The 27003-nt window shown below is 50.2% G+C and overlaps 9 protein-coding genes across 11 annotated transcripts; 5 read left to right on the forward strand and 4 right to left on the reverse strand.

Moving 5' to 3' along the window:
- Nucleotides 1-13: 13 nt before the first annotated feature.
- LOC111066699 (39S ribosomal protein L9, mitochondrial) lies at nt 14-973 on the forward strand. The gene is made up of 2 exons (XM_022355507.2): nt 14-136; nt 194-973. Exons 1-2 carry the CDS (start codon nt 65-67, stop codon nt 866-868), a joined length of 747 nt encoding a protein of 248 aa, XP_022211199.1. The 5' UTR covers nt 14-64; the 3' UTR covers nt 869-973.
- On the reverse strand, nt 889-2466 carry LOC111066696 (39 kDa FK506-binding nuclear protein). The gene is made up of 3 exons (XM_022355502.2): nt 2352-2466; nt 1961-2173; nt 889-1850 (listed from the first exon to the last, which is right to left on the reverse strand). The coding sequence occupies exons 1-3, from the start codon at nt 2365-2367 to the stop codon at nt 1033-1035; spliced, it is 1047 nt and encodes a 348-aa protein (XP_022211194.1). The 5' UTR covers nt 2368-2466; the 3' UTR covers nt 889-1032.
- A 335-nt stretch (nt 2467-2801) lies between these two features.
- On the forward strand, nt 2802-4457 carry LOC111066695 (ferrochelatase, mitochondrial). The gene is made up of 5 exons (XM_022355500.2): nt 2802-2913; nt 2966-3353; nt 3417-3518; nt 3574-3895; nt 3951-4457. The coding sequence occupies exons 1-5, from the start codon at nt 2877-2879 to the stop codon at nt 4266-4268; spliced, it is 1167 nt and encodes a 388-aa protein (XP_022211192.2). The 5' UTR covers nt 2802-2876; the 3' UTR covers nt 4269-4457.
- Nucleotides 4458-4913: 456 nt separating this feature from the next.
- LOC111066570 (solute carrier family 52, riboflavin transporter, member 3-A) lies at nt 4914-8015 on the forward strand. The gene is made up of 2 exons (XM_022355289.2): nt 4914-5613; nt 6512-8015. Exons 1-2 carry the CDS (start codon nt 5501-5503, stop codon nt 7863-7865), a joined length of 1467 nt encoding a protein of 488 aa, XP_022210981.2. The 5' UTR covers nt 4914-5500; the 3' UTR covers nt 7866-8015.
- Nucleotides 8016-8209: 194 nt separating this feature from the next.
- Nucleotides 8210-9234, reverse strand: LOC111066571. The gene is made up of 2 exons (XM_022355290.2): nt 9124-9234; nt 8210-9037 (listed from the first exon to the last, which is right to left on the reverse strand). Exons 1-2 carry the CDS (start codon nt 9200-9202, stop codon nt 8304-8306), a joined length of 813 nt encoding a protein of 270 aa, XP_022210982.1. The 5' UTR covers nt 9203-9234; the 3' UTR covers nt 8210-8303.
- Nucleotides 9235-9344: 110 nt separating this feature from the next.
- LOC111066568 (DDB1- and CUL4-associated factor 5) lies at nt 9345-15373 on the forward strand. 2 transcript variants are annotated; one of them, XM_022355285.2, is made up of 8 exons: nt 9345-9442; nt 10304-10521; nt 10589-10772; nt 10825-11091; nt 11149-11423; nt 11483-11613; nt 11672-12329; nt 14515-15373. In XM_022355285.2, exons 1-8 carry the CDS (start codon nt 9393-9395, stop codon nt 15045-15047), a joined length of 2316 nt encoding a protein of 771 aa, XP_022210977.2. In that variant the 5' UTR covers nt 9345-9392; the 3' UTR covers nt 15048-15373. The 2 variants fall into 2 exon arrangements, with proteins under 2 accessions (XP_022210977.2, XP_022210978.2); XM_022355286.2 differs by having other exon boundaries at nt 14518-15372.
- Nucleotides 12347-14253, reverse strand: LOC111066569. Its single transcript, XM_022355288.2, has 2 exons — nt 13524-14253; nt 12347-13457 (listed from the first exon to the last, which is right to left on the reverse strand). Exons 1-2 carry the CDS (start codon nt 14216-14218, stop codon nt 12347-12349), a joined length of 1806 nt encoding a protein of 601 aa, XP_022210980.2. The 5' UTR covers nt 14219-14253.
- Nucleotides 15374-15726: 353 nt separating the features above from the next.
- Nucleotides 15727-21827, reverse strand: LOC111066596 (bromodomain adjacent to zinc finger domain protein 1A). Of its 2 annotated transcripts, none has more exons than XM_022355327.2 (5): nt 21299-21827; nt 17175-20876; nt 16922-17103; nt 16383-16833; nt 15727-16301 (listed from the first exon to the last, which is right to left on the reverse strand). In XM_022355327.2, the coding sequence occupies exons 1-5, from the start codon at nt 21418-21420 to the stop codon at nt 16199-16201; spliced, it is 4560 nt and encodes a 1519-aa protein (XP_022211019.2). In that variant the 5' UTR covers nt 21421-21827; the 3' UTR covers nt 15727-16198. The 2 variants fall into 2 exon arrangements, with proteins under 2 accessions (XP_022211019.2, XP_022211020.2); XM_022355328.2 differs by having other exon boundaries at nt 15729-16301; nt 16922-17100; nt 21299-21826.
- A 331-nt stretch (nt 21828-22158) lies between these two features.
- On the forward strand, nt 22159-26245 carry LOC111066584 (histone-lysine N-methyltransferase PR-Set7). Its single transcript, XM_022355308.2, has 3 exons — nt 22159-22321; nt 22661-23174; nt 23264-26245. Exons 2-3 carry the CDS (start codon nt 22886-22888, stop codon nt 25123-25125), a joined length of 2151 nt encoding a protein of 716 aa, XP_022211000.2. The 5' UTR covers nt 22159-22321; nt 22661-22885; the 3' UTR covers nt 25126-26245.
- Nucleotides 26246-27003: the final 758 nt, after the last annotated feature.

Raw genomic sequence — 27003 nt, forward strand, 5'->3', positions numbered from 1 at the left:
TGCCACACCCACCGAATATCTTACGTAAGAAATCGGTGTTAGTTAAGTTGTAAACACTCGAAACATGCTGAAGACTATCTGCGTAACACAGCTAAATTTGCTGAAAAGTGCAACCAGCCTGCAGCAGCAGGTCCGGGTAAGTAATGTCGCCATCGAGGAGGGGCACCTTCATTCAAGACATCTCCGTTTGCAGACCACGTTCATCCTGAAACGAAAATATGAACCGCTGCTGCACAAAACCAACGAGAAGCCCCGGCGTATGCGGGCCAAGAACTTTATCTATGAGCTGGTGGAGGACACGCAAGTGAAGAAGCGGCCCAACATGGAAGTCGTCCTAAAGACCTTTGTCGAAGGTGTCGGCGACAAGGGCGACGTGGTGTCCATGAAGCCCCATTTTGTCTACAACAAACTGCTGCTGCCGGGCCTTGCGGCCTACAAAACGCCCGAGAACATTGCCAAGTACGCGAAGACAGAGGCCGAGAAGTCGGCGGTGAAGCACAGCTCGGCTTATGCCCAGCGGACGGTCAACATGCTGGAGACCATTGTCTTGGCTGTGGTTATGAACAAGGATGAGCCGTGGGTGCTCGAGCCCTGGCATATCAAAGCCTCGCTGCGCAAGGCCGGCTTCCATTGCAAAGAGGAGTGCATAACCCTGCCCAAGGAGCGCATTGAGGGACCCGATCTGAAGAAGGAAAACAAAGACTTCCAGTGCACCATAACAATCAATAACCTGGAGCAGGCCACGCTCAAATGTCGCCTGCACCATTGGAGCACAGACCCCAGCGAACGTTTGCCCTACGTGCTGGAGCACTGGAAAATGCAATCCGAGCCGCTGCTGGATGTTAGCTCCCCTGAAAAGAGTGCTTAAAATCATATATAATAAAGAAGTATGTTACAGAACTGTTTTATTTATGAACAGCGTGGAAAACAAAGAATATTTATTTTAACATTTCATCAATTGTTGCTCAAAAGTTGTACGGTGTGGAATACTACCTTAAATGCTACATTACAGAATCTATATGATGTTTATTTTTAGTTCACTCCCTTCAACTCCACATCGAAGACCAGTGTCGAGTTGGGTGGAATATTTGGGGGTGCTCCGCGGGCACCGTAGGCCATGTGCGGGGGGCAAGTGATGCGACGCTTGCCGCCAACCTTCATGCCAATGACACCGGTGTCCCAGCCTTTGATTACTTCACCGCCGCCCAGCCTGAAGCGGAATCCCTTGCCATTTAGCATGCTGTCAAAGGTCTTGTTGTTGCTCTGGAGGCGACCGATGTAGTAAACGGTGGCACGTTTTCCCTTCTGAGCCTCGGGGCCCTTTCCGGTGGCGAGGTCAGCAATTTTGACACCACCCGTGATGGTGCGCTCGCCGCCTGCAGGCTTTTTGTCCTGCTCCTTTGGCTTCGGCTGTTCCTTCTTGGTCTCGGGCTTTTCTTTCTTTGCCTGCTTCTCCTGCTGTTGGTTCTTGGCCACTCCGTTCTGATCTTTTCCAGCTTTCTCATTGGCCTTGGGTGCGATCTTGGCAACCTTGGCTTTGGGCTGCTCATCCTCTTCATCAGAGTCGTCAGAGTCTTCTTCGTCCCCACTCTCATCATCATCCTCGTCGTCATCCTCCTCATCTTCTTCTTCATCGCCATTTTCCAGCAAGGACTCGTACTCTTCGATAATCTGACTGTCCTCAACGTCCTCATCGTCGTCTTCGTCCTCATCTTCGTCCTCCTCCTGGCCGTTCTTGCCAGCCTTGCCCTTGCCTTGCTTCAACAAAGTCTTCAAGTCAAACTCCTCGTCGTCCTCATCTTCGGAATCAATGTCATGCAAGTAGCCCAGCAATGAAACAGTGGCGTCGCCTGCAATGCAAGTAGAAAATGTTACTGAGGTTAATAATTGTACATGAGTGTGTGCGTGTGTGTGTATGTAAGCCATGTGTACACAACATTTAATCAAAAAAACTGCTTACCTGTTGTTTGGAATATGATTTGGTCGCCCTTGCTAAAGTTCAAGTCCAGCGGGACTTGTGGATTATCTTTGCGGACTGTGGCGACCACGTACTTCTGCTTTTCTGCTGTCAAATACAGCTTGGCTTCCTCTCCCTTGTCGAGCGCAACACCCGAAATGTGGAACGACTTAACAATCGTCTGGGTGTACTTGCGGTTAGGCTTCATTACCAATCCTACAGTGCATCAAAAGACATAAAAACATGTTACACATTTTGTCACTAAAATGGTGGCGCTCCACGCTGCCGGCTCGCACAAGCACGTGGCCGGTGCAACAACGCCGGACGACCATGCGTTTAGGTGAAAACCACGGCATTGGACATTATGGCAAATCAATTAATAGCTGCAACTTACCCCAAAACATCGACATGTTGAATTGATTTTAGTTTTTCTGCTGGAATTCAACTAAAACGTGAAAAAATTACTTTGCAAGAGAAGCCACTCTGACGCCAACGACACAGTGCTGGAAAAGAATGAAATGGCGCGCTCTATTTACAGTGTGGCTGACCCTCAAAATACCATCAATTCAAATTCGCGTTAAAAAAAAACCAAAAATATACCGTAAAGATTCTGAGCACTTATGGCGACTTACCTATACTCTACAATTTTCTTGGGGAATATCAATTCATCTATCGGATCAAATTAAACAGAATATTCAAATCGGGGAACATTATCACAGTTCGACATTGTCCCACGAAAATTATGAAACTTGAATAAGTTTAGTGCAGTTTATTTGCCGGGAATTAACTCAAGTTGTTCACTGGGCTAAGTTCGTTTCTTATGGTATATTTTGAAAAAGAGAAGTTATATATTTCGGTATATTTCTGAGGGTCAGACGGTACTGTCATTGAATGAAAGTGCAATATATTTATTAAAACCATGTTTTTGCATAACAGAAACTTGTGCAGGCTGGCCAGTAAGTAGATGCAATAAAATAGCAGAAAGTCTCTGATCTGATCCACTTCCAGGCAATGGCGTTAACTTTGCAGCGAGCGCCAGAGGGTTCAGCGGGCAGCGGCCAAAGACCGCGATCCTCATGCTGAATATGGGTGGGCCACAGAGCACCGACCAGGTGCACGACTACCTGCTGAGGATCATGACAGACCGGGACATGATCCAGCTGCCGGTGCAGAGCAGGCTGGGTCCCTGGATCGCCCAGCGACGGACGCCGGAGGTGCAGAAGAAGTACAAAGAGATTGGTGGCGGCTCGCCCATACTCAAGTGGACGGATCTGCAGGGCCAGCTGATGTGCGAGCAGCTGGACAAGCAGTCGCCGACGACTGCCCCCCATAAGCACTACGTGGGCTTCCGCTACGTCAATCCACTGACAGAGAGCACGCTGGCCCAGATTGAGAGGTGGTTTACATAAGAGAAAGAATGATGTGTTTTCTTGGGATTACCTTTTTTGTTCTGTTCCAGCGACAAGCCGGAGAGGGTGGTGATCTTCTCGCAGTATCCACAGTATAGCTGCGCCACATCCGGCTCCAGTTTCAATTCCATCTACACCCACTACCTCAGCAAGTGAGTAGTGAAACCAACCCCTACGGAACAGGACAATAAAACCCTTCTCTGTCAGTGCACTACCCGCCGACATCAAGTGGAGCATCATTGACCGCTGGGGCACACACCCGCTGCTCATAAAGACCTTTGCCCAGCGCATTCGCGATGAGCTGGCCAAATTCGTGCCGACCAAGAGGAACGATGTGGTCATACTCTTCACTGCCCATTCCCTGCCCCTGAAGGCGGTCAACAGGGGCGATGCCTATCCCTCTGAGATCGGGGCTAGCGTCCACATGGTCATGCAGGAGCTGGGCCAGACCAATCCCTACAGCCTCGCCTGGCAGTCGAAGGTGGGACCACTGCCCTGGCTGGCCCCGGCCACGGATGATGCAATCAAGGTGGGTTCTGGCGTATAAACTAAATCAGAGACTGATTTATTGATTTCTCTTTCAGGGCTATGTCAAGCAAGGCCTGAAGAACTTTATACTCGTGCCCATTGCCTTTGTCAACGAGCATATCGAAACCCTTCACGAGCTGGACATCGAGTATTGTGACGAGCTGGCCAAGGAGGTGGGCGTGGAGGAGATTCGCCGTGCCGCCGCTCCCAACGACCATCCGCTGTTCATCGATGCCCTCAGCAACATTGTGGCAGATCATCTGCAGTCCCAGCAGGCGGTCAATCCCAAGTTCCTGATGCGCTGCCCCATGTGCACGAATCCCCGATGCCGCGAGAGCAAGCGCTGGTATCAGCAGCTCTGCAGCGCCCACTAGGTAGCTCCCACCTGGAATTACATCGATTTCCGCGGAATGACCGAGCGCCGCCGAGCCGTGCCAGGCATTCCAAATGCATAACATACTATTTTCACATTTCATTGGGTTTCTGGGGATTGGCATTTCATTTGGCTTTGATTACGTTTCCACTTGCAATAAAGCAAAACAAAAAAGACACTGCACAAAAACAAGAGAAAGAAATGCTAGCTTTAAAGATCGAGATTTTGGATACCCTTGCAGATTGATCGTGACTGAAAAACGGCAGTACATTGCACAAGCGATTTCTGAATGCCGGACTCTTGTTTCGCTGATAAAGGTTTTATTTTAGTTGGACTGCTCATAATTTAAAAACGAGCTTGCACCCTGCTTTAAAGAAATGACCGTTTGATCCAGCCTGTTCAATTTAAACACTTCCTGTATCAATTCGAATTGGAGGAATAATTTGCATACATACGAAAGAACATACTCTATACGGTTCTCTTCATTACAAATAATGGTCCAAAAATGTAAATACTCTTCGAAAGTGTATATGCTGTGTGTGTATGTGTGAGCATTTCGTTTTGTGCGCTTGCTCTCTTCGACGCACGTGCGCTGCTTTTTCTCAGCGCTTTTTTTTCGAAGGCGACAAAACAGCTGTTCGCACAGTCAAACTATTTTTTTATTCTCCACTTGATTGTTATTTTTGCGACGCTTCTATCGAATTGGCTTTTGCCGAGTTCTGAGGTTTTCAAATGGACAAAACAATCCGCCAACGCTGGACGCGCTTCACCCAAGCAGCCAGCATTCAGAACCCTCTGCATTTTGCATCATTCCCATCAGTTGCCTCCTGCCGACAAACGCACATTGCGTAACGGAGCCCTGAATTTGGAAAAGACTTGGTCTGCGAAGGGCACAAAGTGGAACTTTGACTTTGTCTACAAGTATATGTGCATATGTACATATATTCGCGGCAGATCGAATCACAGTCATTAATCAAGAGAAGCGGCCACAGTTTCCAATTGGGGAAAGCTTTTTCAGACACACTGCCGATCGCCAGTTGTGCCGGCGGCTCCAATTAAGCCACGCTTCTCGAAAAGTGCCCCGATTGATACGATTGTTTTGCAGGAATTGACATTTTTGAGCTGCTGGAACTCATTGCATCCCATAGTATAACAGTGGCCGAAATCTAATCTGCCCATCGTCACAGCAGATCATAAATCCATTCGAAGAGTACCAGAAAGAGGCCTGACAACATGAGCGGCTACCAGAGCAGGTCTGGAGTCGGCATTGCCAGCCAGTCCGGGCCAGTCTACGGCGTGATCTCGACGTTGGACGACCCCAGTGCGGCTACTTCCGATTTCGCCAGGTAAGCGGACGATTACCTGTAATTTTGTGTACTCCAATGTGAGAAAAAACCAGTTTAAAACAAGCTTAAAGCTCCAAGTGCTTTCTCTCGCTCGCCACTCTGTTTGCATTGGAGTTATGCTAATTTGGGAAAGAACGAACGCCATGACGTCGTTGTGGGGGTCCATCAATGGGTTCCGATTCCAATTTAGATTCTTATCATCCACAGCCAGATACTCGAATGTACGTGCAGATAGTCCCACAGCCTAATTAAATTACCAGATTAGAGGTGGATCGTATGTGACCAATTGCACATCATTGAGTATCCACTCCAATGCTGATTAGGCCCAAAGATATATCCAATCGAAAGTGGCGATTACCCCTGGGCTCTCTTCGGGTGACTACGGCGTACACTTGTGTGGAGGCCAAGTGGAACATCAACCGCAGTAACCATAATCGCGTTCGGTTATCTGTTCTGCAAAGACACGGACATAATGACTGACTGATGCCCTGGCTGGACTTGATAATGATTTTGTAAAGCTTATCTGAACAATTTGGTGGAATCGAATGTGGGTTCAGTTTAAAGATATACTACTTTGCTCGTACATTGCAATCAAATATGCCATTTATTGTTATTTATTTGGGCTCGACTAGTCGACGCACCGTGTCTGTGATTCGATCACAAACAACAAATATATAGTACACGCAGCAAAAATATGAGACGGTGCCAAATTTGAACGAGATATAGCTGGAGCAGACAGACCATGGATTACTATTGGGATAATTTACTCCTACCGATAATATCTGTGGGATTTCTTAATGAGGCTAAATAAAATGTTTATTATCATCCCAACAATGTTGCAAGCACGAACCAACGTAATCTAATCTCTGCGGTTATGTTCTGTTCTTTTCTGTTCTAGATGCGCCGTCGCCGAGCCCAGCGAGAGCGAGCTAAGTGTATTTCTCACCTGGCGTACCATCCACAAGAAGATGGAGCAAAAGTACTGCTCTGCACTTAAGAATCGCAGCCTGATTGTCGATCTCCTGGCCATATTCTTTGGCATCGGCACCTGGCTGGGCGTTAATGGCACATTCATACAACTGCCACTGCTGGTGGACGAGGCGCCCGAGGGCTGGAGTCTGCCCTCCTACCTGAGTGTGATGGTCCAGATTGGCAATCTGGGGCCGCTGCTCTACACGGCCATACAGAAGTACTCCCCGCGCAAGCTCAACGATGGCTGGACCATACACGGCGTACTGCTGGTGGGCGCCATCTCCTGCCTGCTGACGGCCTTCTTCTACAACCGTACGGCTGTGGTGAACGGAGTGGATCACAGCGTGGCCCTGCTTGTGCTGACCATTTTCACGGCCCTAAATGCTTGCACCAGCTCGGTGCTGTTCATGCCGTACATGGGGCGCTTCAAGGAGCAGTACATGGTCACGTACTTCATTGGCGAGGGACTGAGCGGCCTGCTGCCGAGTGTGATGGCCCTTATCCAGGGCATTGGCGAGACTTCGCAGTGCGTGTTGGTCAACGTGACGGAGACTGGCCAGGAAATCTTTGAGCAGCAGAAGGTGCCACCGCACTTTGACACCAAAGTCTTTTTCCTCATTCTGTTCGGCCTAATGGTGCTCAGCTACATTGGCTACACGCTGCTCAATGCCCTGCCCCTGGCCAGGATGGAGTACGCCAAGGTCACCGTCAGCGATGGCAACAAATACGTGTACGGGGAGACGGACAATCAGTCGCCAACGGAGAAGCTGACCCGCGGCCAGTACACCTATCTGTTGCTGCTGATAGGCGCCATCTCCCTGTTCAGCAACGGCATGTTTGGGAGCATCCAGTCCTACTCGAGTGCTCCGTATGGATCGCGTGCCTATCATCTGGCTGCCACGCTGAGCGTGATCGCCAATCCGGTGGCTTGCTTCATGGCCATGTTCCTGCATTTTACCTCGCTGCGCCTCATCACCGTGCTCTCTATCATAGCCGCATTGCTCACCAGCTACGTCTTTACCACGGCCGCTCTGAGTCCGTTTCCGCCGCTCTACGATAATAGCTTCGGCGCTGTTCTGGTGGTGGCTGCCTGGACCCTTCTGGTGGGCATCGTCAGTTACACCAAGCTGGGCATCACCACTGTGATGCGCGCCCAGGGTGGCCAGTCACTGGTCTGGGTGGGTTCCATCACCCAGCTGGGCTCCACCATTGGAGCTGTCTCGATCTTCTTCGCCATCAACTATTCGGATATGTTCCAGGCGGCGGAGATGACTTGCTAATGCAGAGCATCGCAATGTAATGGACATCCAGGGATGAATCGTGATTTTTATAGATGTTTTTTACTGTAGTTTAGTGTGATATTTTTCAGATTTGTATTTCTACTTGTATCGTCACAATGAAGACAATAGTACATATGTATATTGAGTTGCTGAACTTTGAACCAATTACCAAAACTTGGCATTGGGCAACATTGGGCTGGTCTATGGCGATGCTTTTGACAGAGGGCACGAGCGGGACTTCCAGTTTGCCTTCACCTATGTATCGTCTCCGGCTGCAGCTGTCTGGGGCAGCTAATTGGAATTAAATACCAAATACCAATGCAGATGAAGGAATAGCCAGGAAATCAGTAGGAATTCTCTGTTGAGAACTCTATTTATTTGAATTATTATCTACTCTCGCCGAAATGTGAAAATTTAGATACAAATTCATCAATCAAATCAATCAGCTTGGCCATCTAAATTATCGGACTGTTCGACTTCGCTCTCCATGTCACCCTCATAGCCAGAGTTGGTGCGAGACCAAGGATTTATCGGCGGCTTCATATCCTCTACGGAAGTCTCTGTCATTGGGTCGTGGAAGCTGCAACGACTGCTGAAGCAGTCCATGAAGTACTTGGATGTTTCCCTGCCATCACCCAGCGCCTTGTTGAAGGCCACGATCTTCTCGCGAAGGCTGGGGGGACTGACGCTGTTGGTGGTAATAACGCTGTTGCTGGGCGATAGCTTTTTTGCCTCTGAAACGGATCGCGTGGGCTCGGTGGTGGCGCCATCGCTACTTGCAAGGAAACTATGCAGCTTCTCAAACTTCTCCTTGGCACTCTTGAAAGTCATCAGACAGTCACGCAGCGAGTCCTCTTCGTTGAGCGTTTTAAACTTGAGCAATAGGCTGCGGATCTCTGGCACATCAGTGAACTGCTTTCCCAGTGAACAGTCGGCACCGTTGGTAGCAGCGATCGTCTCGAAGTTCCTGATCAGGTGCTTTATTCTAGGTGTATTGGTGCTGCTGGTTAGCATCGCATCGCTGACTTCGCACAATTCCTGAAGCAGCTTCACCGACTCCAGGATGTCCTCGTTGTTCCGCTGGACGCACTGCCCGAGTCGATCATGGAGGCTGCGCACGTACTCGCCACTCTTCCAAAGGTGCTCTTTATCGAGTACTTTTTCCAGAATATCTATAGATCGTAGAGAGTAGCGAATAATGTTTTGTAGGGGCTCTCGCTTCTTTTTTTAAAATATTTTTTATGTTTCAATTCCTTACCGGGAACTATCTTCTCCTCGGCCTTCAAGTTCTTGGTCATCCCTGCCTGCTCGTTGATTTTTGAATGTTCATCTGCCATTTTATTCAATAAAAATAACTAACCAAAAAAAAAAAAAACTTTGAATTTACTAGATGTTTATTCTACTCAAATCAGTTTACAACTGAGTATATATAGCTATAACCCCATTTGGTTTGGAAATGGAATCAAAGGTTACTTCAATAACGAGAGAATTCCGAACATTTCAGACATTTAAAAGACGCAGCAGCTCATGAAATATACATATCCAAAGATTGGCACATCGATCGTACATATTCACAGGTATACTTGGGCCAACAATCACAAGTCCTTAAGCAATAGTTCCAACAATTATTATACAGAAAAGGAGAGACGGACAACGAGAGCGAGAGAGTACAATAGATTTATTCATAAGTGCACCAAATTAATGCCTATGCTTGAGTCGGGAAAGATAACTGCAAGACCCTGAAGTATTATTGTATTTCCATCAATCATTATGCGAGCAAGCCCAAGGGCTGTATCTCGTAGTGCAGCGTGAAGGCATCGGACAATTGTGAGCACTTTGCCAGCCACCTTGTCCCACTGTCGCTGCCTGAGCGAACAGCTGGTTTCTTCGCCTCGGCTTGTATACTTAATGTTTTCGTTTTGATTAGGGCATATATTCCGATGATTAAAACCAGTCGCGGCGAGTCGTCGTGGAGTCTTTGCGTTGTGAAAATTTCTAGCCAGCAATTATTATAACTTCTGAGTGCTCTGCTTGAGGAGTCATTGGACCAACTGAAATCCAATCGCAATTGAATGTTAGAGCGAAAAAATAACAAACTTTTCCTGGGATTCAAAGTCCCGACCTACCCCCCCACCGCTGGCCAGTCCAGCCAGCAGCAGCCTCAAATTTCACCCAGCAAGTTGTTGTTTCTGGCATGAAAAAAGTGCACGAAATAGAGAAAATAGCGAACATGTCGAAGCTGAACCAGCACCAGAACATCTGCTGCCACAGCCTGGAGACACATTAGGTGTGGGTGTCCGCCGTCTCTCTGTCCCGTGTGTCTCGTGTCTCTCTCTCTCTCTCACTCTCTGTCTCTGCCTCAGTCTCAGTCTCATCTCTGGGACTCTCTTGTTGTGAGGAGTGAACAATTTTCAGTTGGTTACTGCAACAATTTCTAGGATGAACTACGCTCGAGGCAGTCGCTCTGTGGAGTGTCTCAATCTGGATGTTGGCCTGAGGCAGCGCGAGAACGATCTGGTGGCTGGCCAACTGTCGGCTGGCATATTCCGGCAGCGTCTCAGTGCAGCAGAGAATCTCTACCAGCGCAATCTGACCGGCCACTATGGGTGTGTCAATGCCCTGGAATTCAGCAACGGTGGACAGTTCCTTGCCTCAGGTTAGTCCCGACAACACCTGTTGCTGTGAGGGAACCCGCTACATTATATGTATCTCTCCCCTTTTAGGTGGCGACGACAAGCGGGTGCTGCTGTGGAACATTGACCAGGAGGTCGTCACCGAACTGGGACGGCCGCAGGTCATGAACGAGACACACACCAGCAACATCTTTTGCCTGGGCTTCGACACGTTCAATGCACACGTCTTCTCTGGTGGCAACGATGACCTGGTCATCCAACATGATCTTGCCACGTAGGTTAAGCCTCAGGCAGTCCTGCTGTAATCATCGTTTCTTCCTTTTCAGCGGCAAGCTCTTGAATTACTTTTCCCACGAGGGACCCGTCTACGGCCTCAGCGTGGACCGGACCAGCGTCCATCTGTTTAGCGTGGCCACGGAGAGCGGCGAGGTTCTGTTCTATGACCTCCGCGTGGGCAACTACGAGCCCCTGACGGTGGCCAAGTTCCGTTCCCCCTTCAATGCCGTCGAGTTTCATCCGTTGAACGGCAACTTCCTGGCCACGGCCAATGCCAAGCGCGGAGCCATGCTCTGGGATCTGAGGCATCACAATCAGTGAGTCCAATCGACAGTTGCCGGCTGATGAGATCTCACCTAATCTTATGCTTGCAGTCCCCTATGCCAGTTTAACTACATCCCGGAATCGCCCAGCTGCATGAGTGTGCGTTTCAATTGCAGTGGCAGCCTCCTGCTCACCCTGCACCGTCGACTGCCGCCCATACTGTTCAGTCCCAGCTCGCCGGAGCCGGTGGGCACCTTCTACCATGACGAGTACTTCAACTCGTGCACCATGAAAAGCTGCAGCTTTGCGGGGCCGCAGGATGAGATGGTGGTGTCCGGTTCGGATAACTTTAATATGTTCATTTGGCGGCTGGATGGCGTGGACTGTAAGTTTCTATAGCGGCAAGAATCTGTAAGGAATCAACGCTAATACTCTGTGCTTTAGTGGAGGCGAAGAACCAATGGATTGACACGCCACCCGTTATTCTGACGGGCCATCGTTCTGTGGTCAATCAGGTGCGCTTCAATCGACAGCGCTGCCTGCTGGCCTCGTCCGGCGTGGAGAAGATCATAAAGGTACGTTGGCTCTCGATAGCATTATAGTTTCCGCCCCTGTTTGAATGCTCACCTGCAGCTGTGGAGTCCTTTTGCCCAGCATGGCTGGGAGGGATCGCTGATGTATCCGTCGAGCAAGCCCTACTGCAACCGCACCCTGCACAACAACACCACGGAGCATGTCATACAGGACTTTAGCTCCTGCGACACTGACGAGGACCAGGTGATGCTGGCCTTCTTCGATACGCTGGTGCAACGGGAGCTGGAATCCTGGAACACCAATGGCAATCATACGAGCAGCGACAGCACATCCTCCAGCACATCGTCGGAGCGCAGCGAGGCGGGGGCCAGTGCGGCATCCGAGGAGGAGGAAGAGGAGCCCACCGATGATGAGGACGATACGCCCAATGTCAGTGAGCTCAGCTGGCAGACGCATCCCAATCGCATCTTCTATCTGATCGCGAAGAAGCGTCGCGCCCTGCTGCAAATGGCTGTGAAGGGCACGGGGGGCCAGCAGCGCAGTGTGGAACAGCTGCTGGCACGGCTCAATGGCGAGCAAAAGCAGGCGGCCACCCAGGCGCGCATCAGCGACTGGCTGGACGAGACACACCGGCTGTTTGGGGACGATGAGATGCCCACCACTTCCGCGGAGGCTGCGGCCCGGGAGCAGCGTCGTCGTGTCTTCGATCAGCTCTCGCGTAATCCCCGCAAGGCGCCCCAGCTCAAGCCCAGCTCTGGTGAGTGTGACTCCACTTTATTTGCTCTTCTTGCGACCGAAATACATCTCGACGAGACAGACGGAGGCGGCCAACAGGCAGCCAATGGTGAGGGCATAGAAGGCCAGCTGCACGTCCGAGAGGGTCAGCACCTTCCAACGGCCCACGTCCAGCTGGGCCAGATAGTCGGGAAACCTCTGAATGCTCCACTTGGCGCGCTCCTTCATCTCCCCCGTCCAGAGCTGCACGAAACCCCCGGCCAGAAGGCGCAGCACCACGTAATTGAGCTGCTCTAGGTATGGCGATGGCCGGGGCAGGACGTAGCCTATGTGATAGGTCTTTGGGCATTCGGGTATCTTGTGCACCTTCTTGGTCATCACATACCGGATGTCGTTCAGCTGCAGGCTGGCGGAGCGCGTGACTCCGGCGAATTTGCCCTGCTTCGAGACCATGTCAATGAGACGCCCCTCGCCCTCGGCCACCAGCATCATCTTGGCGTCTAGCCGTCGATACACCGCCGAGTCGTGGCCGTAGAAGAGGTCATCCTTGAAGGCCGGATGCTTGATATAGATGGGCTTGCCGGACTCATCCAAGTCCGCCAAGGTGTTGGCATCCCGATAGTAGAGCGGTCGGATGTAGACCGTGGCCAGACTGGACTCCAGCAGGGCGCCAAAGATGACGCTCACCAGGCACAGCGAGGCCACAAAGATGCGCTCCGAGTGGAAGGGCGGAAAGCGACCAATATTCACCCGCACCCAAACCACCCACGTGTCGATGAAGATCCTCATCGCGCAGCTCCAGCGGCTCACACTTCTTTCCTTTGTGTTCCTGCCAATCCGTCCTATCCTGGGGATGCCCAGGGCCCTGTTCAACGCCCGCAGGCATAGCCAGCAGACGGTGCCCGACAGACCCACAAGCAAGAAGCACAGCCAGACATCCACATGGACGGCAAACAGCGGCAGGATCGACTGGGGAATGCGCTGGGCCTTCTGCACGAACAGACACAGGTCGTCCATGTAGATGGCGGCACTGAACTGAATGTCCGTGGTCAGGTAGTCCTTGATGAAGAAGCCCGAAAAGATGATGTCCACCTCGTGGCGATGGGCATAGCCCACTCCGCCGCTGTAGGAGCCATCCGATCGGCGGCCACTGTAGGGCAGACAGAAGAAGTCAAAATATAAATAGAGGATTTTAGTGTTGCTTTGCTGAACTCACCCAAAGTACTCGTCGTCCGGCCAGAGGTAGTCCGGGGTGAAGTTCAGCTGCTTTGCCACCGTTTTGGCCAGCTTGGCGTCGGCTCCCGTGACGCTTTGGACCTTTTCGGTTGTTCCATCGCCCCTTACAGCGGAGTAGACCGAATTAAAGAGGTAGACCCTCAGGGGATAGCCATTGAGATTGTGATAAATCCTCGCATAAGCCTGTGGCTCTTCCACCAATACGATGCTCTGCCTGAAGGGATTATGCAAAAGCAGCCGATCTCTGTCCAGCTGTACGTAGTAGATCTGACTGTGATTGTGACGCTGCCAAACCTCCGTCATAAACTGCAGCAATTGTGGATCGTCCTCGGGCGCAGTTCGCTCCATGGCCAGCACGTAGAAGCCACATCTGTTGGTTAGGCGAGGGAAAACCTGCTGCATTTGCGCCACATCAGCAAAGAGTAGGATATGATGGGCCACAGCGACGGACAGCTGCGATGTTCGACTAATGCGCATCGAGTATGTGCCCTGCCGCAGTAGAAACTGCACAAAGTCGTGATCTCCATCCTGGAATCTTCCCAAATGCAGCTCCAGGCCGCCCTCCAGCTGGCTGAGAATGGGCTCAAGCACTTGTCTATAGCTGGCCATATTATTGGCTTGACCAATTGTTCCGCCCACTAGGGTCAACATAATTAGCTGCAAAGTCGTCGACATTGTCCGTGTAACTGAGAGTCGGCGGTGGCCCTTGAGCGGCGGGTCTGAGATTGCGGGTCTAACAATAGTTACAATACACAGGACAGGTCGTGCCCTGCTGCTGGCCATTTGTTTGCTTAGTGTCAGGATTTGGTGTGACAGCTCGGGGCGGACTGCTACCCACAATTATTGGCAAGTGTCTGCGATGTGTTGACACTTGGCTAGCTAGCAATGCCCATGCCCATGCCCATGTACATGACTTGTTCATTTTCCATTTATGTTTTGTTTGCTCTCTAACTCTCTCCAATTCATTCCAGCAGATACGCTGCAGTCCAACTACGAGCAGATGGAGCGCAAAAGGAAGTTGATGCGTCTGCGCTTTGCCTCCAGAAAGCGACGTCGCAACACCCTACGGCTACGTGCCAGCGATCTGGATAATGACAGCATCGAAGGGTTAGAGGAGGACCCCACCAACGATTCGGACGAAGAGGGGGAGACGGAGGAAGAGGATGCCGAATCGGAGGATAATAATAACAATAATAATAATAATAATGGCACCGATGGCCTCGACACTGCTGCTCCGACAGCAGTGGCAGCTGCTGCTGCTGATGATACTGATGACACATCATCCACATCCATGACTTCCATGGAGGCTCAACTCTCGCAGGCTCCCAGCACATCCAGCTCGTATCCGTTCCATGTGGAAACCGAGGCCAATAACAACAATCAAATGGCCGCCAACAACAACCACAAGCCACCGGCCACCACCAATGGAACGGCTGCTGTAGATATGTGCAGCACGGAGTCATCGTCCGCATCCACATCCTCGTCCAGCCAGGCTGCTATATAGAGAATGAACAGATCGATCCAACCAAACTAAACTTAAGCTATAGCTATGTATATGTATATGTACAACTAAATTATCCTTTCAGACTTCAGAAGAAATGGCCGGGGGCCATATATACCCTATGTATAACCAACCATCTTATGGCTCCTACAATCCCATGATCTATCTGAGGTGATCTCCAAAACTCACACAAATTGAATATTATTTTCGTCATGCAAAACAAATATTTAAATAGCTTTCTGAGAAAGTATTATCTTAATAGATATTTAAACATAAAACAAAACTAAACAAAAAACCACAACATGTATTCCTTTTTTTATAAACTGAAACTGAATAACTCACGAGAGTTTTTTCAATTGAAATGAATGAAATATAGAAAACATTTTGTAACTGGGTTTTTTTTATATATATACCTATAATATATGTACTATATAAGTATGTATCATCAAGAAGAAAATATACAAATTTGAACTTGTTAAATGTGATTTAAGACTAAACTAATTAAGAAATGGAACCTCAAGCTGAACTTAAATTGGAAATTAAACGAAGAAAATTGAAACTTAAATGAAGTGCTTCAGGGTTCAGTTCGGGTATACATATATCACTAGATATATCGTAAGTACTGGTAGAATATCCATAATTCTATATTCTATACGATACATTAGGAAACAAAAAAAAACCATTTGAAATCTGCAAGTTTTATTTTTTTTTTATTATTTTAAGTTTTTCTCTTCATTTTTTTGTATTGATTGTGTGGAACTGTGTAATTTTTGTAGTATGGTAATAATTTACGAATAAACTAGAATATAAATTGTCTCAGAAAACGAAAAAGAAACAGCAAAAAAAAATAACAAAACATTTTTTCTTACCTTGCGTACATTTTGTGCGTATGTGGGGGGCGTGGGCCATACCATTGTCTTAGCTTAACGTAAATGCGTATACTAAACATAGGATATACGATACGTAATTATTATCTACACTAAGGACTGCAATAAGTGTTGTCAGTGCTTAAACCTAGAATGTCGCAGAGAGATATCCATATACGTAAACTACTGAATGCTATGGTGCTATGGTCTAGTATGTATTGTGTATGCCTGAAGGTAAGCTAACAAATAATGTACACGATCGCTGGGGGAGAGAGAGATCGGAGATGCTCAGCAAATGGCCCCTTCTTCGTCATTCATGTCACTGGGCCTGAACGGCAGCTGCATGTCCCTGCATCGTTCAATCACGAACTTCTCTAGCTGACAGCCCGCACTGCAAGAACGGGGGATTGCAAAAATAGTTGCATAAATATTGCAGAAAGGGACAAGGGTTAGGGTTAATCTGTGGACTTACTCGTATATCTCATTGCCCTCTACATTGTAGAGATCGCAGTTACGAAACACCAACTGTATGTCGCTGAGCACCTCCTCGTTTAGCTGATAGGCGCCCATATTCAGCTTGGACTTGACCTTGGCCAAATCCATGGGCGTCTTGATAATCTGATGATAGTCGGGCACCTCCGATGTCAGCACTGGTCGCAGGAAGGGCCAAGCGGTCTTGTGCTTCATGATCTGCTCCAGCAGATCGTACAAGGCGGCGCTATTCAAGGGCAGATTATCGTTCATTCGTCGACCGCTTCGTCGATGGTTGTTATTGTTATTGGTGCTGCTATTGTTGTTGTTATTGTTGGCGCCACTGTGTCGGGCCGATTTGTCCAGCGAGATGCGCAGAGAGTTGCGTGAGGAGCGCGAACGTTTGGCCTGAGGCTCATCCTGATCATCATCATCGTCATCGTGGCCATTTACTGTGGAAACAAGACAGAGAGAGAGAGAGAGAGAGAGAGAGATCGGATCAGAGAGATATTCCCTTTGTGGTTGTTTTCTAGACCCTACCATGACTATGACGACGTCTCGGCCGTTGCGTCTCTGTGGTCTTGCACTTCTTGCACACGAAATCGGCGCGTGGCTGTCGCTTCAATTGGGCACACTCCAGATGATAGTAGAGGCTGCAGCGGACACAGCGTATCTCGCTGCCATCGTAGAAGCACACCTGGCACACCTTCTCATCGTCGCTGCTGGCCAAAGATAAAAGAAAACATCCATTAGATGCAAATTTAGCCAAGATTAAAAGAGTTTTGACACCTACGCTTCTTCATCTTCTTCATTTTCGTTCTCTTCCCCGTTGACATGCTCCACCGAACTCTCATCGCCAGCTTCACTGCCCAGGGGCTCGCTCCCGTCCTCATCTTCGTCAGCGTCGTCATCGACAGCTTCTTCAATTTCTTTGGATGTTAGTCGCTTCTTTTTGCTCGGGCGCCCTCTGGGACGACGTGCGGGTCGGCCATTGGGCTTGTTCGAGGACGAATGGGTAGATGTTTCGCTTTTGTCGTCTGTGGCATCCTCCTCCTCTTCTTCTTCTTCTTCCTCCTCCTCCTCTTCCTGCTCATCCTCGTCCTCCTCATCGTCCTCCTCGGGCTCATCTTCATCCTCCTCTTCCACAATGAACTTGCGTTTCCTCTGGGCCGCCGTCTTCTTTTCCTTCTCATCGTGGGAATTCTTCAGGCCGAGATTCTTGACGCACTCATTGCAGTACCAATGGCCCCTGGGCACGGACCGCATCTTGGGCTTCATGCAGAACATGTGTGTGCCGCCATTGCACTCGTCGCAAAGGAGCATCTTGTCGGGATCGCTGCCCCGACGACAGACCTTGCACAGCGACTTGTTCGTCGAACGTATCCACTGGATGCAGTCGTGAAGCATGTTGAAGTGCAGAAAGAGCTGCGCGTAGCTGGTGCTCTCCATGAGGGACACCTCCCATTGGTGCAGTCGGGCCTCGCACTCCTGCTTCAGGGCATCCTGCTTGGGATCCCATTTCTTCATGCCGTAGGGCGGTTTCAGGAATCGCCTGCCAATGGCCTGCTCCACCTGCAGCAGAGCGCCGGCCATGTTGCGTACCTGGGCATGCAAGGACTCCGTCGCCTCTGCCTCCGACTTGGACTCTGGCCTCTCCTCGTCGGCACTGTCCACAGATTCAACCGCGTTCGGTGCGGTGCCCAGATACTGGCCCGGATCACGATACGGCTTTGTGGCATACTTGCCAATGGGCACGGCGCCCTTCTCCTCGTCCTCGTAGTCCTCGTGCGATTCGTTGTCGGAGCCGGCAGCCGTCAGGTTCTCCAGCTTGCCACCCGGACCCCACTGCAGCTTGACCTGCGGCTCGTAGTTGCCCTCGAGCAAATCGTTGCGCCACTTGTCCATATCCTTGACCTTCAGCCGCCCCAAGTCCCCCGTATAGATGTCAATTTCGAACTGCAGAATACGATCCACCAGATGCAGCTTCATCGCCCGATTGAGATCTGTGCCCTCGGGCAGGCCAAAGATGGCCTCGCCATACTTTCGCTGCGTCTCCGCGTGCATGGTGCTGAGGAATTTCTTGCGCTGCTGGTCGCTCTCCAGGGTGAGCACATCGACGGGGCAGGTGCTCACATGCTGCTCGATGAGCGTGCGCAGGCCATTGATCTCCTCGAGCAGACCAGACTCACGATGGCCCAAAGGATTGAGACTCTTGATCAGCTCATCAATGTCTTCGGCCTTGTAGATGTACGACCAACGCTGACGCTGTCCATTGCTCTCCCCGTGATCGTGGACAATGCAGCTGCGTCGATCCCCGCTGCACATCATCAGCTCGTGCTGGGTGGGATCCTCGAGGGGCTCCGCCTCTGCCACCTCCATGGGCTCGGCGTCGCCATTGATGCGATGCTCCTGATTCTCTTTGTTCTCCAGCGACTGTTTGGCCCGTTTGCGAGACTTCTCCTCGCCGTACAGCTTCAGCAGATAGGTGCGCAGCTCCTTGCGGCTCTTGGGCAGCTGTGCCTGGTTGCTGATCTCCGACTGGGGCTTGTTCAGGGGCGGCTGCTCCAGACAGGTGTCCAGGCTGTCGGGCGAATGCTCCACAAATATGCCCGGCATCGACTCCAGCACATAGTACTTGCGATAGCAGCGATCCGTGCCCAGGAAGACGAGGAAATTGAACAGCTGCGAGTGCAGGGCGAGGACCTGCTGCTCGTGCTTCCTGTGCTGAGTGTCCGACTTGGCGTGCAGCTCCGCAATGCCCTTGTTTAGCTTTTCGAGCAGCGACTGCTTCTTGGCGGCATCGTTCTTCAGCTCCTCCGCGCTGCACGCCAGATGATGCTCGTGCGTCAGCTTGCGTTTGCTCATCTCGAGGGCGGCCAGGCGTCGATTCTCCAGCTGGATGAGGGTACGCAGCTCGATCTTGGCCTTGGCCGTCTGCTCCATGCGCTCCTCGATCAGATTGATGGTGCCGGAGTACGTGAGTATCTGGGACATGAGGCAGCGGATCACGCACATGATGTCGCTGAAGCCCAGCTGATATATGGGCGAGGTCTTGAGGCTGTGCAGAATGTGCGGCTGCTGGAGGCGCAACTCCAGGCCGGGATCTTCGCGCGAGGCATAGCCATTGCGGTACATGATCCGCCACTTCTCGGCCTTCTCATTGACAATCGCACCGGAGCTGAGCAGATGCAGGCGCAGCACCTCGCTCAGCGTGAGCGCATCCAGCGGCAGTTCGTTGATCTTGAAGGAGAAGTGCCGCTTCGAGTAGTAGTGGCTGCGTGTGGCATTGCCCATGCTGATGTAGGGCTCACTGGGCGCCGTGTAGCGGCCGAGCATGTAGCTGACCGCGCACTCATCCTCCTCCTCCTTCTGCAGATCGAAGACGGTGCCCAGCAGCACCAGGATTATGTCCGAGAGTGGGCCAGCCACCTCGCGGGCACTGAGCGCTCGCGTCATCTCATAGAAGCTGAGATTCTGGCGGAAAACCTCCACCCCAGACAGCAGACCGGAGTAGGTGTGCATGAATTCGCGCATCATGAAGGCGTCGCCCAGCAGCTTCTCCGGCAGCAGCGTCACAATCGGCTTATAGCGTGGCAGCACCCGCTGATCACAGCGCTCCAGATCGTCCGTCTTGGTCAGCAGACTGTTGCATTCGGACTCCACCCGCTCGATTAGCTGAGCCTTCTTCTCGGCCTTCTCACGCTCCAGCACGGCCAGCTTGGCCGCCTTCTCCAGGCGCACACGCTCCATTTCCTCGGCCAGCAGCTTGGCGCTGGCCTTGGCCTTCTCCTTGGCCTTGGCGGCCGTCTCCTCCGACACGTCCGACACAATGTACTTGTTCAGCGTGGACTGTTTCTTGGCTGCAGTGTCCTTGGGCTCGGGTCGTTTGATCTTCGATGGGGAGTAGCGTGGCATTTTGCCAATGAAAATGCTCGAGAAGCTGATGCCCGCATCCGTCACGTACTGTTTGTAGGCCTCGGGCTTCGGCCGAAGGATGCCGTCGACGCGTGTCACATTGTTCTTGATGAACATGCCCAGGTTCTCCATGTTGAATTCTAATCGCTGGCGTCGTATCTGATCGAAGGGCACGGTGATCTCTGTGCCGGCATCGCCCTTGGCTGCCCTCAGACGGTACTGCAGGCCATCCGTGTCCTCGTAGATCTCATTGCTGGGCAAGGCCATGCTCTTGCCGGGCTGTATGGCCACCACCACATAGGTAGCGTTCTTTTTGGTGGTCACCGTCACCTCCTCGTTGATGAAGTAGCGTTTGCGCAGGAATTTGGCCACCATCAGGTTGAGCGTCTTCACCGCCGACTGGCGGGCATGCTCCACCACCAGAAGGACGGGGGCACGCAGGCTCTGTTTAAACTGTTCCATCTTCTTGCGGGCGGCACGTTCGCTCTTCTGGGCCTCCTCGTAGGTGAGACTCTCGCGACCGGTGGCCTCGCACTGCCACACCGTCGAGTTGATGGCCATCACGTGTCGAAAGTAGTTTCTGTTTTAAATAATGTTGGTTGGATCAGTATGGGGGAATCATATGGAGCTCTAGATACAAACATATATATTATGGTAGACAGATTTCAAATTTAGTGTTGCGCGCGCCTATTTTTCTGGAAATGTGGCAACGCTGCGCCAAGCAGCTGGGAGCAGGCGGCAGCTGGAAGTTCGCGCGCTTTACGCCCGCCACCGACAGCGTTGTTTGTGCCCCGCGGGCCCAGGACCAGACACTCACACACCCATGCATGCATGCTCGTATATTATGTATGTGTATCGGTCGGTCGGTTGCATGCGTTCCGTTCCCAGGCGTCGCTTTGTTGTATACTTTAGCGCACTCTTCGCTTTGCACCAGACAGGCGTTTTGGCCAGGGCGTCATGATCTGAAAGGATGTGGAGCATGGGGCATGGGGTGGTACTTACTCATAGTCGCGGAAAATGCGATTGGTGATGTAGCAGCAGAAGACCCAGTCGTTATCGTGGAATGTATCATTTTTGCCCTCCTTTTGATTCAGGTCGAAGCCTTCCCGCTTGCAAATCGGCATATTTATGTAGGTATTTATTTAATTGCAGCAATTATTCGTTAACAATTTAACTGTACTGTATATCTCGGCTGTGCTACACCCGCGCGCGATTCACTTTGGCTTGCTGGCTGTGAAGAAGAAGCGGAAACTGAAAATAAATGTGCCACAGCCAGACGGACACACAATCTTCACAAAAGGCGCCCAATTTTTTTTCTCGTTTTCGCAAGGCTGCCGTTTGTTTGCTTATTTTCAGCGGTTTGCGCGCCGTGGTCCAACCCACATTTATGAACAGTCGATGAACACACAGCTCTAGCCACTTTTTATTATATTTTCTGTTGGTTTCATCAGCATCTACACTTTAAAATTAGTTACTTTTTAACGCGCACAAATTCTTTTCACGCGCGCCTTGCGAATCGCCTAATTTTTTTTTTTACTTTGCTTTGCTTTGCTTTGCAATACAAACAATGTTACCGCACCACGACAATCGCGAAAATGCCACAACAGGCAGGGGAAGAAGAAGACAAAAGCATGCTAAATGCATTTCACTCCAAATTGCAGTGACAAGGCTTCTCTAAGTAATTATTAGATAGTTTGGTGTGTAAGACACCGGTTTCTTTGCACAGAAAGATTAATTCAACTCATTTTTATATATAAATTCAAACAAATTGTGGGATCTATTTGCGCGCCAATTGTTCCACTATCGATAGTCATTACGGAACAACAATAATTGCGCGCCTATCGATAAGCCATATAAGCAGGCCTGTTACAGACGCAAAGCAAAAGAAAGAACAACCAAAAAAAGTTTGCGGAAAAGTGCAACTAATAACATAATTAATTGCAGTGCAATCAATTGCAATGCTTATAAGAGAACCTAAATCACATAAAATGCGCTGCTGCGTATGACGACAGCATTTTCAGATAGGTAAACGATCACCAAACACCAATAGCAGGCTTTTTTTTTATTCTTTCTGTGCTGTGCTCTGTGCTCCACTCTTCTCCGTCTTCTTCCTCTTTCCCTGTTTCGTGCACACACAGCAACAAAAGCAACAACAAAAGGCGATATTTTGTGTGGCAAAACTGTACGCGCGCGGGGTGTGAAAGAAAACTGCAAACATACATATTTACATACATATGTATGTAGCACCTCTGCATACGATTATATTATGAAGTGCAAATGTTTTAATGTGCCTCGTTTGTGTCTCTTTCCCTGTTTCTGTTTCCGTTTGTGTCGCTGCTGCTGATGCTTCTTGGCTAATTGCAGTCGTCTCTGGCCAAGTGTGTGTGCGTGAGCGCTCGCTGCTGGCAATCCATCACATCGCTCGTGTCCAGCAGCAGCAGTCGTCGTCGTCGTCGTAGTCGTCATACGGAAAAACGCGCCAACGAACGCACCACCTCTTCGCCTACATCTTCGTGGCTGCGATCACGCGCCGCGCCCGCCACCCCACCACCAGCACCAGCACCACTCTCGCCCCAGCCACGCTTATAGATGATAATGGTGCGCAGGAGAGCGCGGCCCGCCAAAGAAACTGGTGGTGGCTCCGCAGCGGCAGCTGTTGCTACCGACGGAGCTCTAACCATGGACACTGCCGCCGCTGTGGCCGTTGCGGGCGGAAATCATCTACTCGATGACCAATATTTTGCCAGCCCCAAGCGGAAAGACTGCCGCCTGATGAAGGCCAGTGAAAATCTCAAAATCTCCTCGGATGTGGTGGCATTGGAGGAGGCGAACAACAAAGGCAACAAGCCAACAAAGGCGTTAACGGATCGAACGATTGGTGAGTGTTGCCCCCCACCATCTGGTGGTATTTTTTTTAGGTTAGCTTTACTGATTTTTCGGTCTCTTGTTTCTGTTTCTGGTCTCTAGGCGTGCCGCTGGCCACACGCTCTCAGACACGCACCATTGAGAACTTTTTCAAAGCGAATGCAGCCACCAAGTGTGGAATCCCATTGAATACACATCATGAGCCAATTGAAGAGCAAAAGACAATATCCACAGAGCTTGCCTTGTCCGACGAGCTGGGAGATGAGGAGTTGGAGCGGGTTGTGGGGGATCTGCTGTACGATGGCCATTCGACGGCCTCTTCCGATTCGCCTTCCTACCAGCACGGGCACGAGCACGAACATGAGGAGGAAATACAACAGGACACATTTCAAATGCGCGAGACCAGTCCCGTGCCCTTGCTGATGGCCGACTTCCAGACACATCGCTCTGCCCTGCGGGACAGCCACAGCTCGTCGCACAGCAGCAGCAGCAGTGGCGGGGCCAGTGCTACCACAGACAATATCTTCCTGCAGGAGCCGGTTCTGACGCTGGACATTGACCGCACGCCCACCAAAGCCTCCAGCATTAAGATCAACAAGAGCTTTGAGCTGGCGAGCGCCGTCTTCTCATCGCCGCCTTCCGTTCTGAATGGCTGCCGCTTCAATCAGATTGTCACACTCAATGGCGGCGGCGGCGACCTGTTCGAGACGCCGCCAGTTGCCCTAGCCCAGCCACAGCCGCACCACAACGGCTTCGAATTGGACCAACATGATAGTAGTTCCTGCGACAGTGGCGTCGCCTGCAGCCTGACCGTGTCGGCTGAATCGCCGGCCGCTGGAGGAGCAGCTGCGGCTGCGCGTCGCCGCAAACCAGCCACACCCCATCGCATACTCTGCCCCTCGCCGATCAAGACATTGCCCCGCGAAGGGGGGGGAATGATTGTACCTGGAGCACGCAAGACTTCCGGCATTATGATGAAGGGCGATCTGTTGTCGCCCAGAAAGTCGCCACGCAAGCTACCGACAACGACAGCAGCGGTTGCCGCCTGCAAGTCGCGACGAAGACTGAATCAGCCAAAGCCACAAGCGCCTTACCACCAGCCCCAGACACAGCCACAGCCAACGCCAGGCACACAGCCAACGAACGAGGACATTGTTGTCATCCTCGATGATGACGACGATGATGATAATGTGGATCAGGAGGATGAGGGAGAGGAAGATGAGGACGATGTGCATGCCTTAATAAAGGCAGCCGACGAGCTGGAGAACCTGAACAAAGTACCCATAGCCATCAGCATCAAAAGCAACAATCACGTTAAAATGCTCAAAGCGGCGCCAGCCAAGCCAAGGGCTGCCCTTACCAAGGGAGGCTCGTCCAGGACCAAGACCGGCTCAAAGATCCAACCTGGACCGCTGCCCCTGGCCGCGACCAATGGGAATCGTGAGATGACAGACTTCTTTCCGGTGCGGCGGAGCGTACGCAAGACCAAAACGGCCGTCAAGGAGGAATGGCTGCGCAATCTGGAGCAGGCAGTGCTCGAGGAGCGCTCCGAGGGTCTCCAGGTGCGCAACTTCATGGGCAAGGGTCGCGGCGTTGTCGCCGTGCGTCACTTCAAGCGCAACGAGTTCGTCGTGGAGTATGTGGGCGATCTGATCTCGATCAGCGATGCCACCGACCGCGAGCGACGCTATGCCCTGGACGAGAACGCCGGCTGCTACATGTACTACTTTAAGCACAAGAGCCAGCAGTACTGCATCGATGCCACCGTGGACACTGGGAAGCTGGGCCGCCTCATCAATCACTCGCGTGCTGGCAATCTAATGACCAAAGTGGTCGTGATCAAGCAGCGTCCGCATCTCGTTCTGCTGGCCAAGGATGATATTGTGCCGGGGGAGGAGCTGACCTACGACTATGGCGATCGGTCCAAGGAGTCGCTGCTGCATCACCCTTGGCTGGCCTTCTGAGGCAGGGAGTCCATGGAGAAGCCCTAACCAGCAGGGATAGGGATGCCAACGGGAAACGGTTCGGAAAAGGTTCAGCTTTAAGCAGAGACTTGCAAGGCCACCAAAACGGTTAAAATCGATGATGGCAAGAGCTACAAACTGGTTTTTGTGTTTTGTTTTCTTAGCTTTTATATATATGTATAGATCCAGATCCCATTATGCACTGAAACCAACCAACCAGAAACGCAAAACCAAGACGAAACCAACTTCCATTCAAAGACTGTTTAAACCTCGAAACGAAACGAACCGAACCGGTTGGCCATCTCCCAGCGCTCCCCCTCGAATTTAGTTTTTATTTGAGGAAAAGTATGAAAACTGTTAGTTCAAAATATCATAAAGGATAGCGACACCAACACCACACAAAACACACGCGAGAGAGTATACATACATATTTTCTGGATTTGTTAGCGTTTTATCATTATGTTACGAGCCAGGCTAATTGTAAACACAGAGAGAGACGAGACAGGAGACAGGAGATGCGACGGAAAATGATGATGATAATAATAACTAAAAGAAAATGCGCTTAAACATTAAGGCATTCATCTAGAGTTAAGGATAACGAAATGAATAACTGTTGAACATTTAGACGCAAGTTGGTATAAAGATTCCGACTGGAAAATGCTGAATGGGTCTCCAACCACATTTGGCCCACAGATCGGGGATCGTATGCTATTTATAAAGATATTTATATTAGATACATGTGTAATTTCGAACTATTATTATGTACTATTTACTGCCATAGTGCTACACAGCCTCGCCCTCACCCCACACCCCATGCACGCCCCGCACACATGCCACACACAACCATTCAGGACACATATGCATCCTCCAGGAGAGTAGTGGACTGCTGGGACACCTAGTGCTTCAAATTGATTGATAATCTCTGCCTCTCTCTCTCACCCTTAAGCCACACCAAACTTAAGCAGGTTTCAATCACACACACACACACACCACACATATATTTATATATTGTAAACAAAAATCCTAAACACCCCCCTGCCCTTCCTGTTAGCAAAAAAAAGTTCAAACTAAAAAAAAATGACAGAAGCTTCTCCAATAATTGTTTTTCTTCACATTATTTGTAAGTTTTATTTTCTGTAATCAGCGCATATGTTTTTAATTATACAAATACAATACAATACAATACAGTAATACGTTTTGAATAGGTTTTACTAGTGCATACAGTAGTTTAATTCATTTTTATTTAAATCAAAGCAGCGACCCAACACACATCGTATCATGTAATCGTTTTTAGCTCTATTTTTATTGACTTAGCAAATTAAAACCACACACACACACACAAACGAGAGAATATTTGTAATTTACATACACTTAAGTATAATTTACATCAAAAACACTTAGTTCTAGTTTAATATTTCTTTATTATTTCCACACGCGCACACAGACAACACACACACACACACCCACACATGCATACACACTATCAACTTAAAAAAGCGTAACATAAAGTAAAATAAATAAAAATGATTACAAAGAACAAAATTAAAACACTTTAACACGAGAAAAAAAACAAAACACAAAAAAATCATTAAAAACTGGAGCGGATTGGGGGGTGGCGGCTGCATCTCTGCTTCTACATGCGCGCGCGCAGTTCTACTGGAGATCATCATGGGGCGAGTAGACACATCTCTGGGACACACTCTGGGAATGCACGAGACATACATAACTGCTATCATCGGCCTATCTATCTGCCTATCTGCTAATATCTACTTCGCTAGCCTATGCCTATGGTTTACTCGTATCTGATTAGGTTTAGTTATTTCGCTCATCTCTTAAGTACACGACATATTTATTGGTAGAAAAGTTCGCATCAGGCGG

This window comes from Drosophila obscura, unplaced genomic scaffold, assembly GCF_018151105.1.
Source record: "Drosophila obscura isolate BZ-5 IFL unplaced genomic scaffold, ASM1815110v1 contig_150, whole genome shotgun sequence".
NCBI classification, from domain to species: domain Eukaryota; kingdom Metazoa; phylum Arthropoda; class Insecta; order Diptera; family Drosophilidae; genus Drosophila; species Drosophila obscura.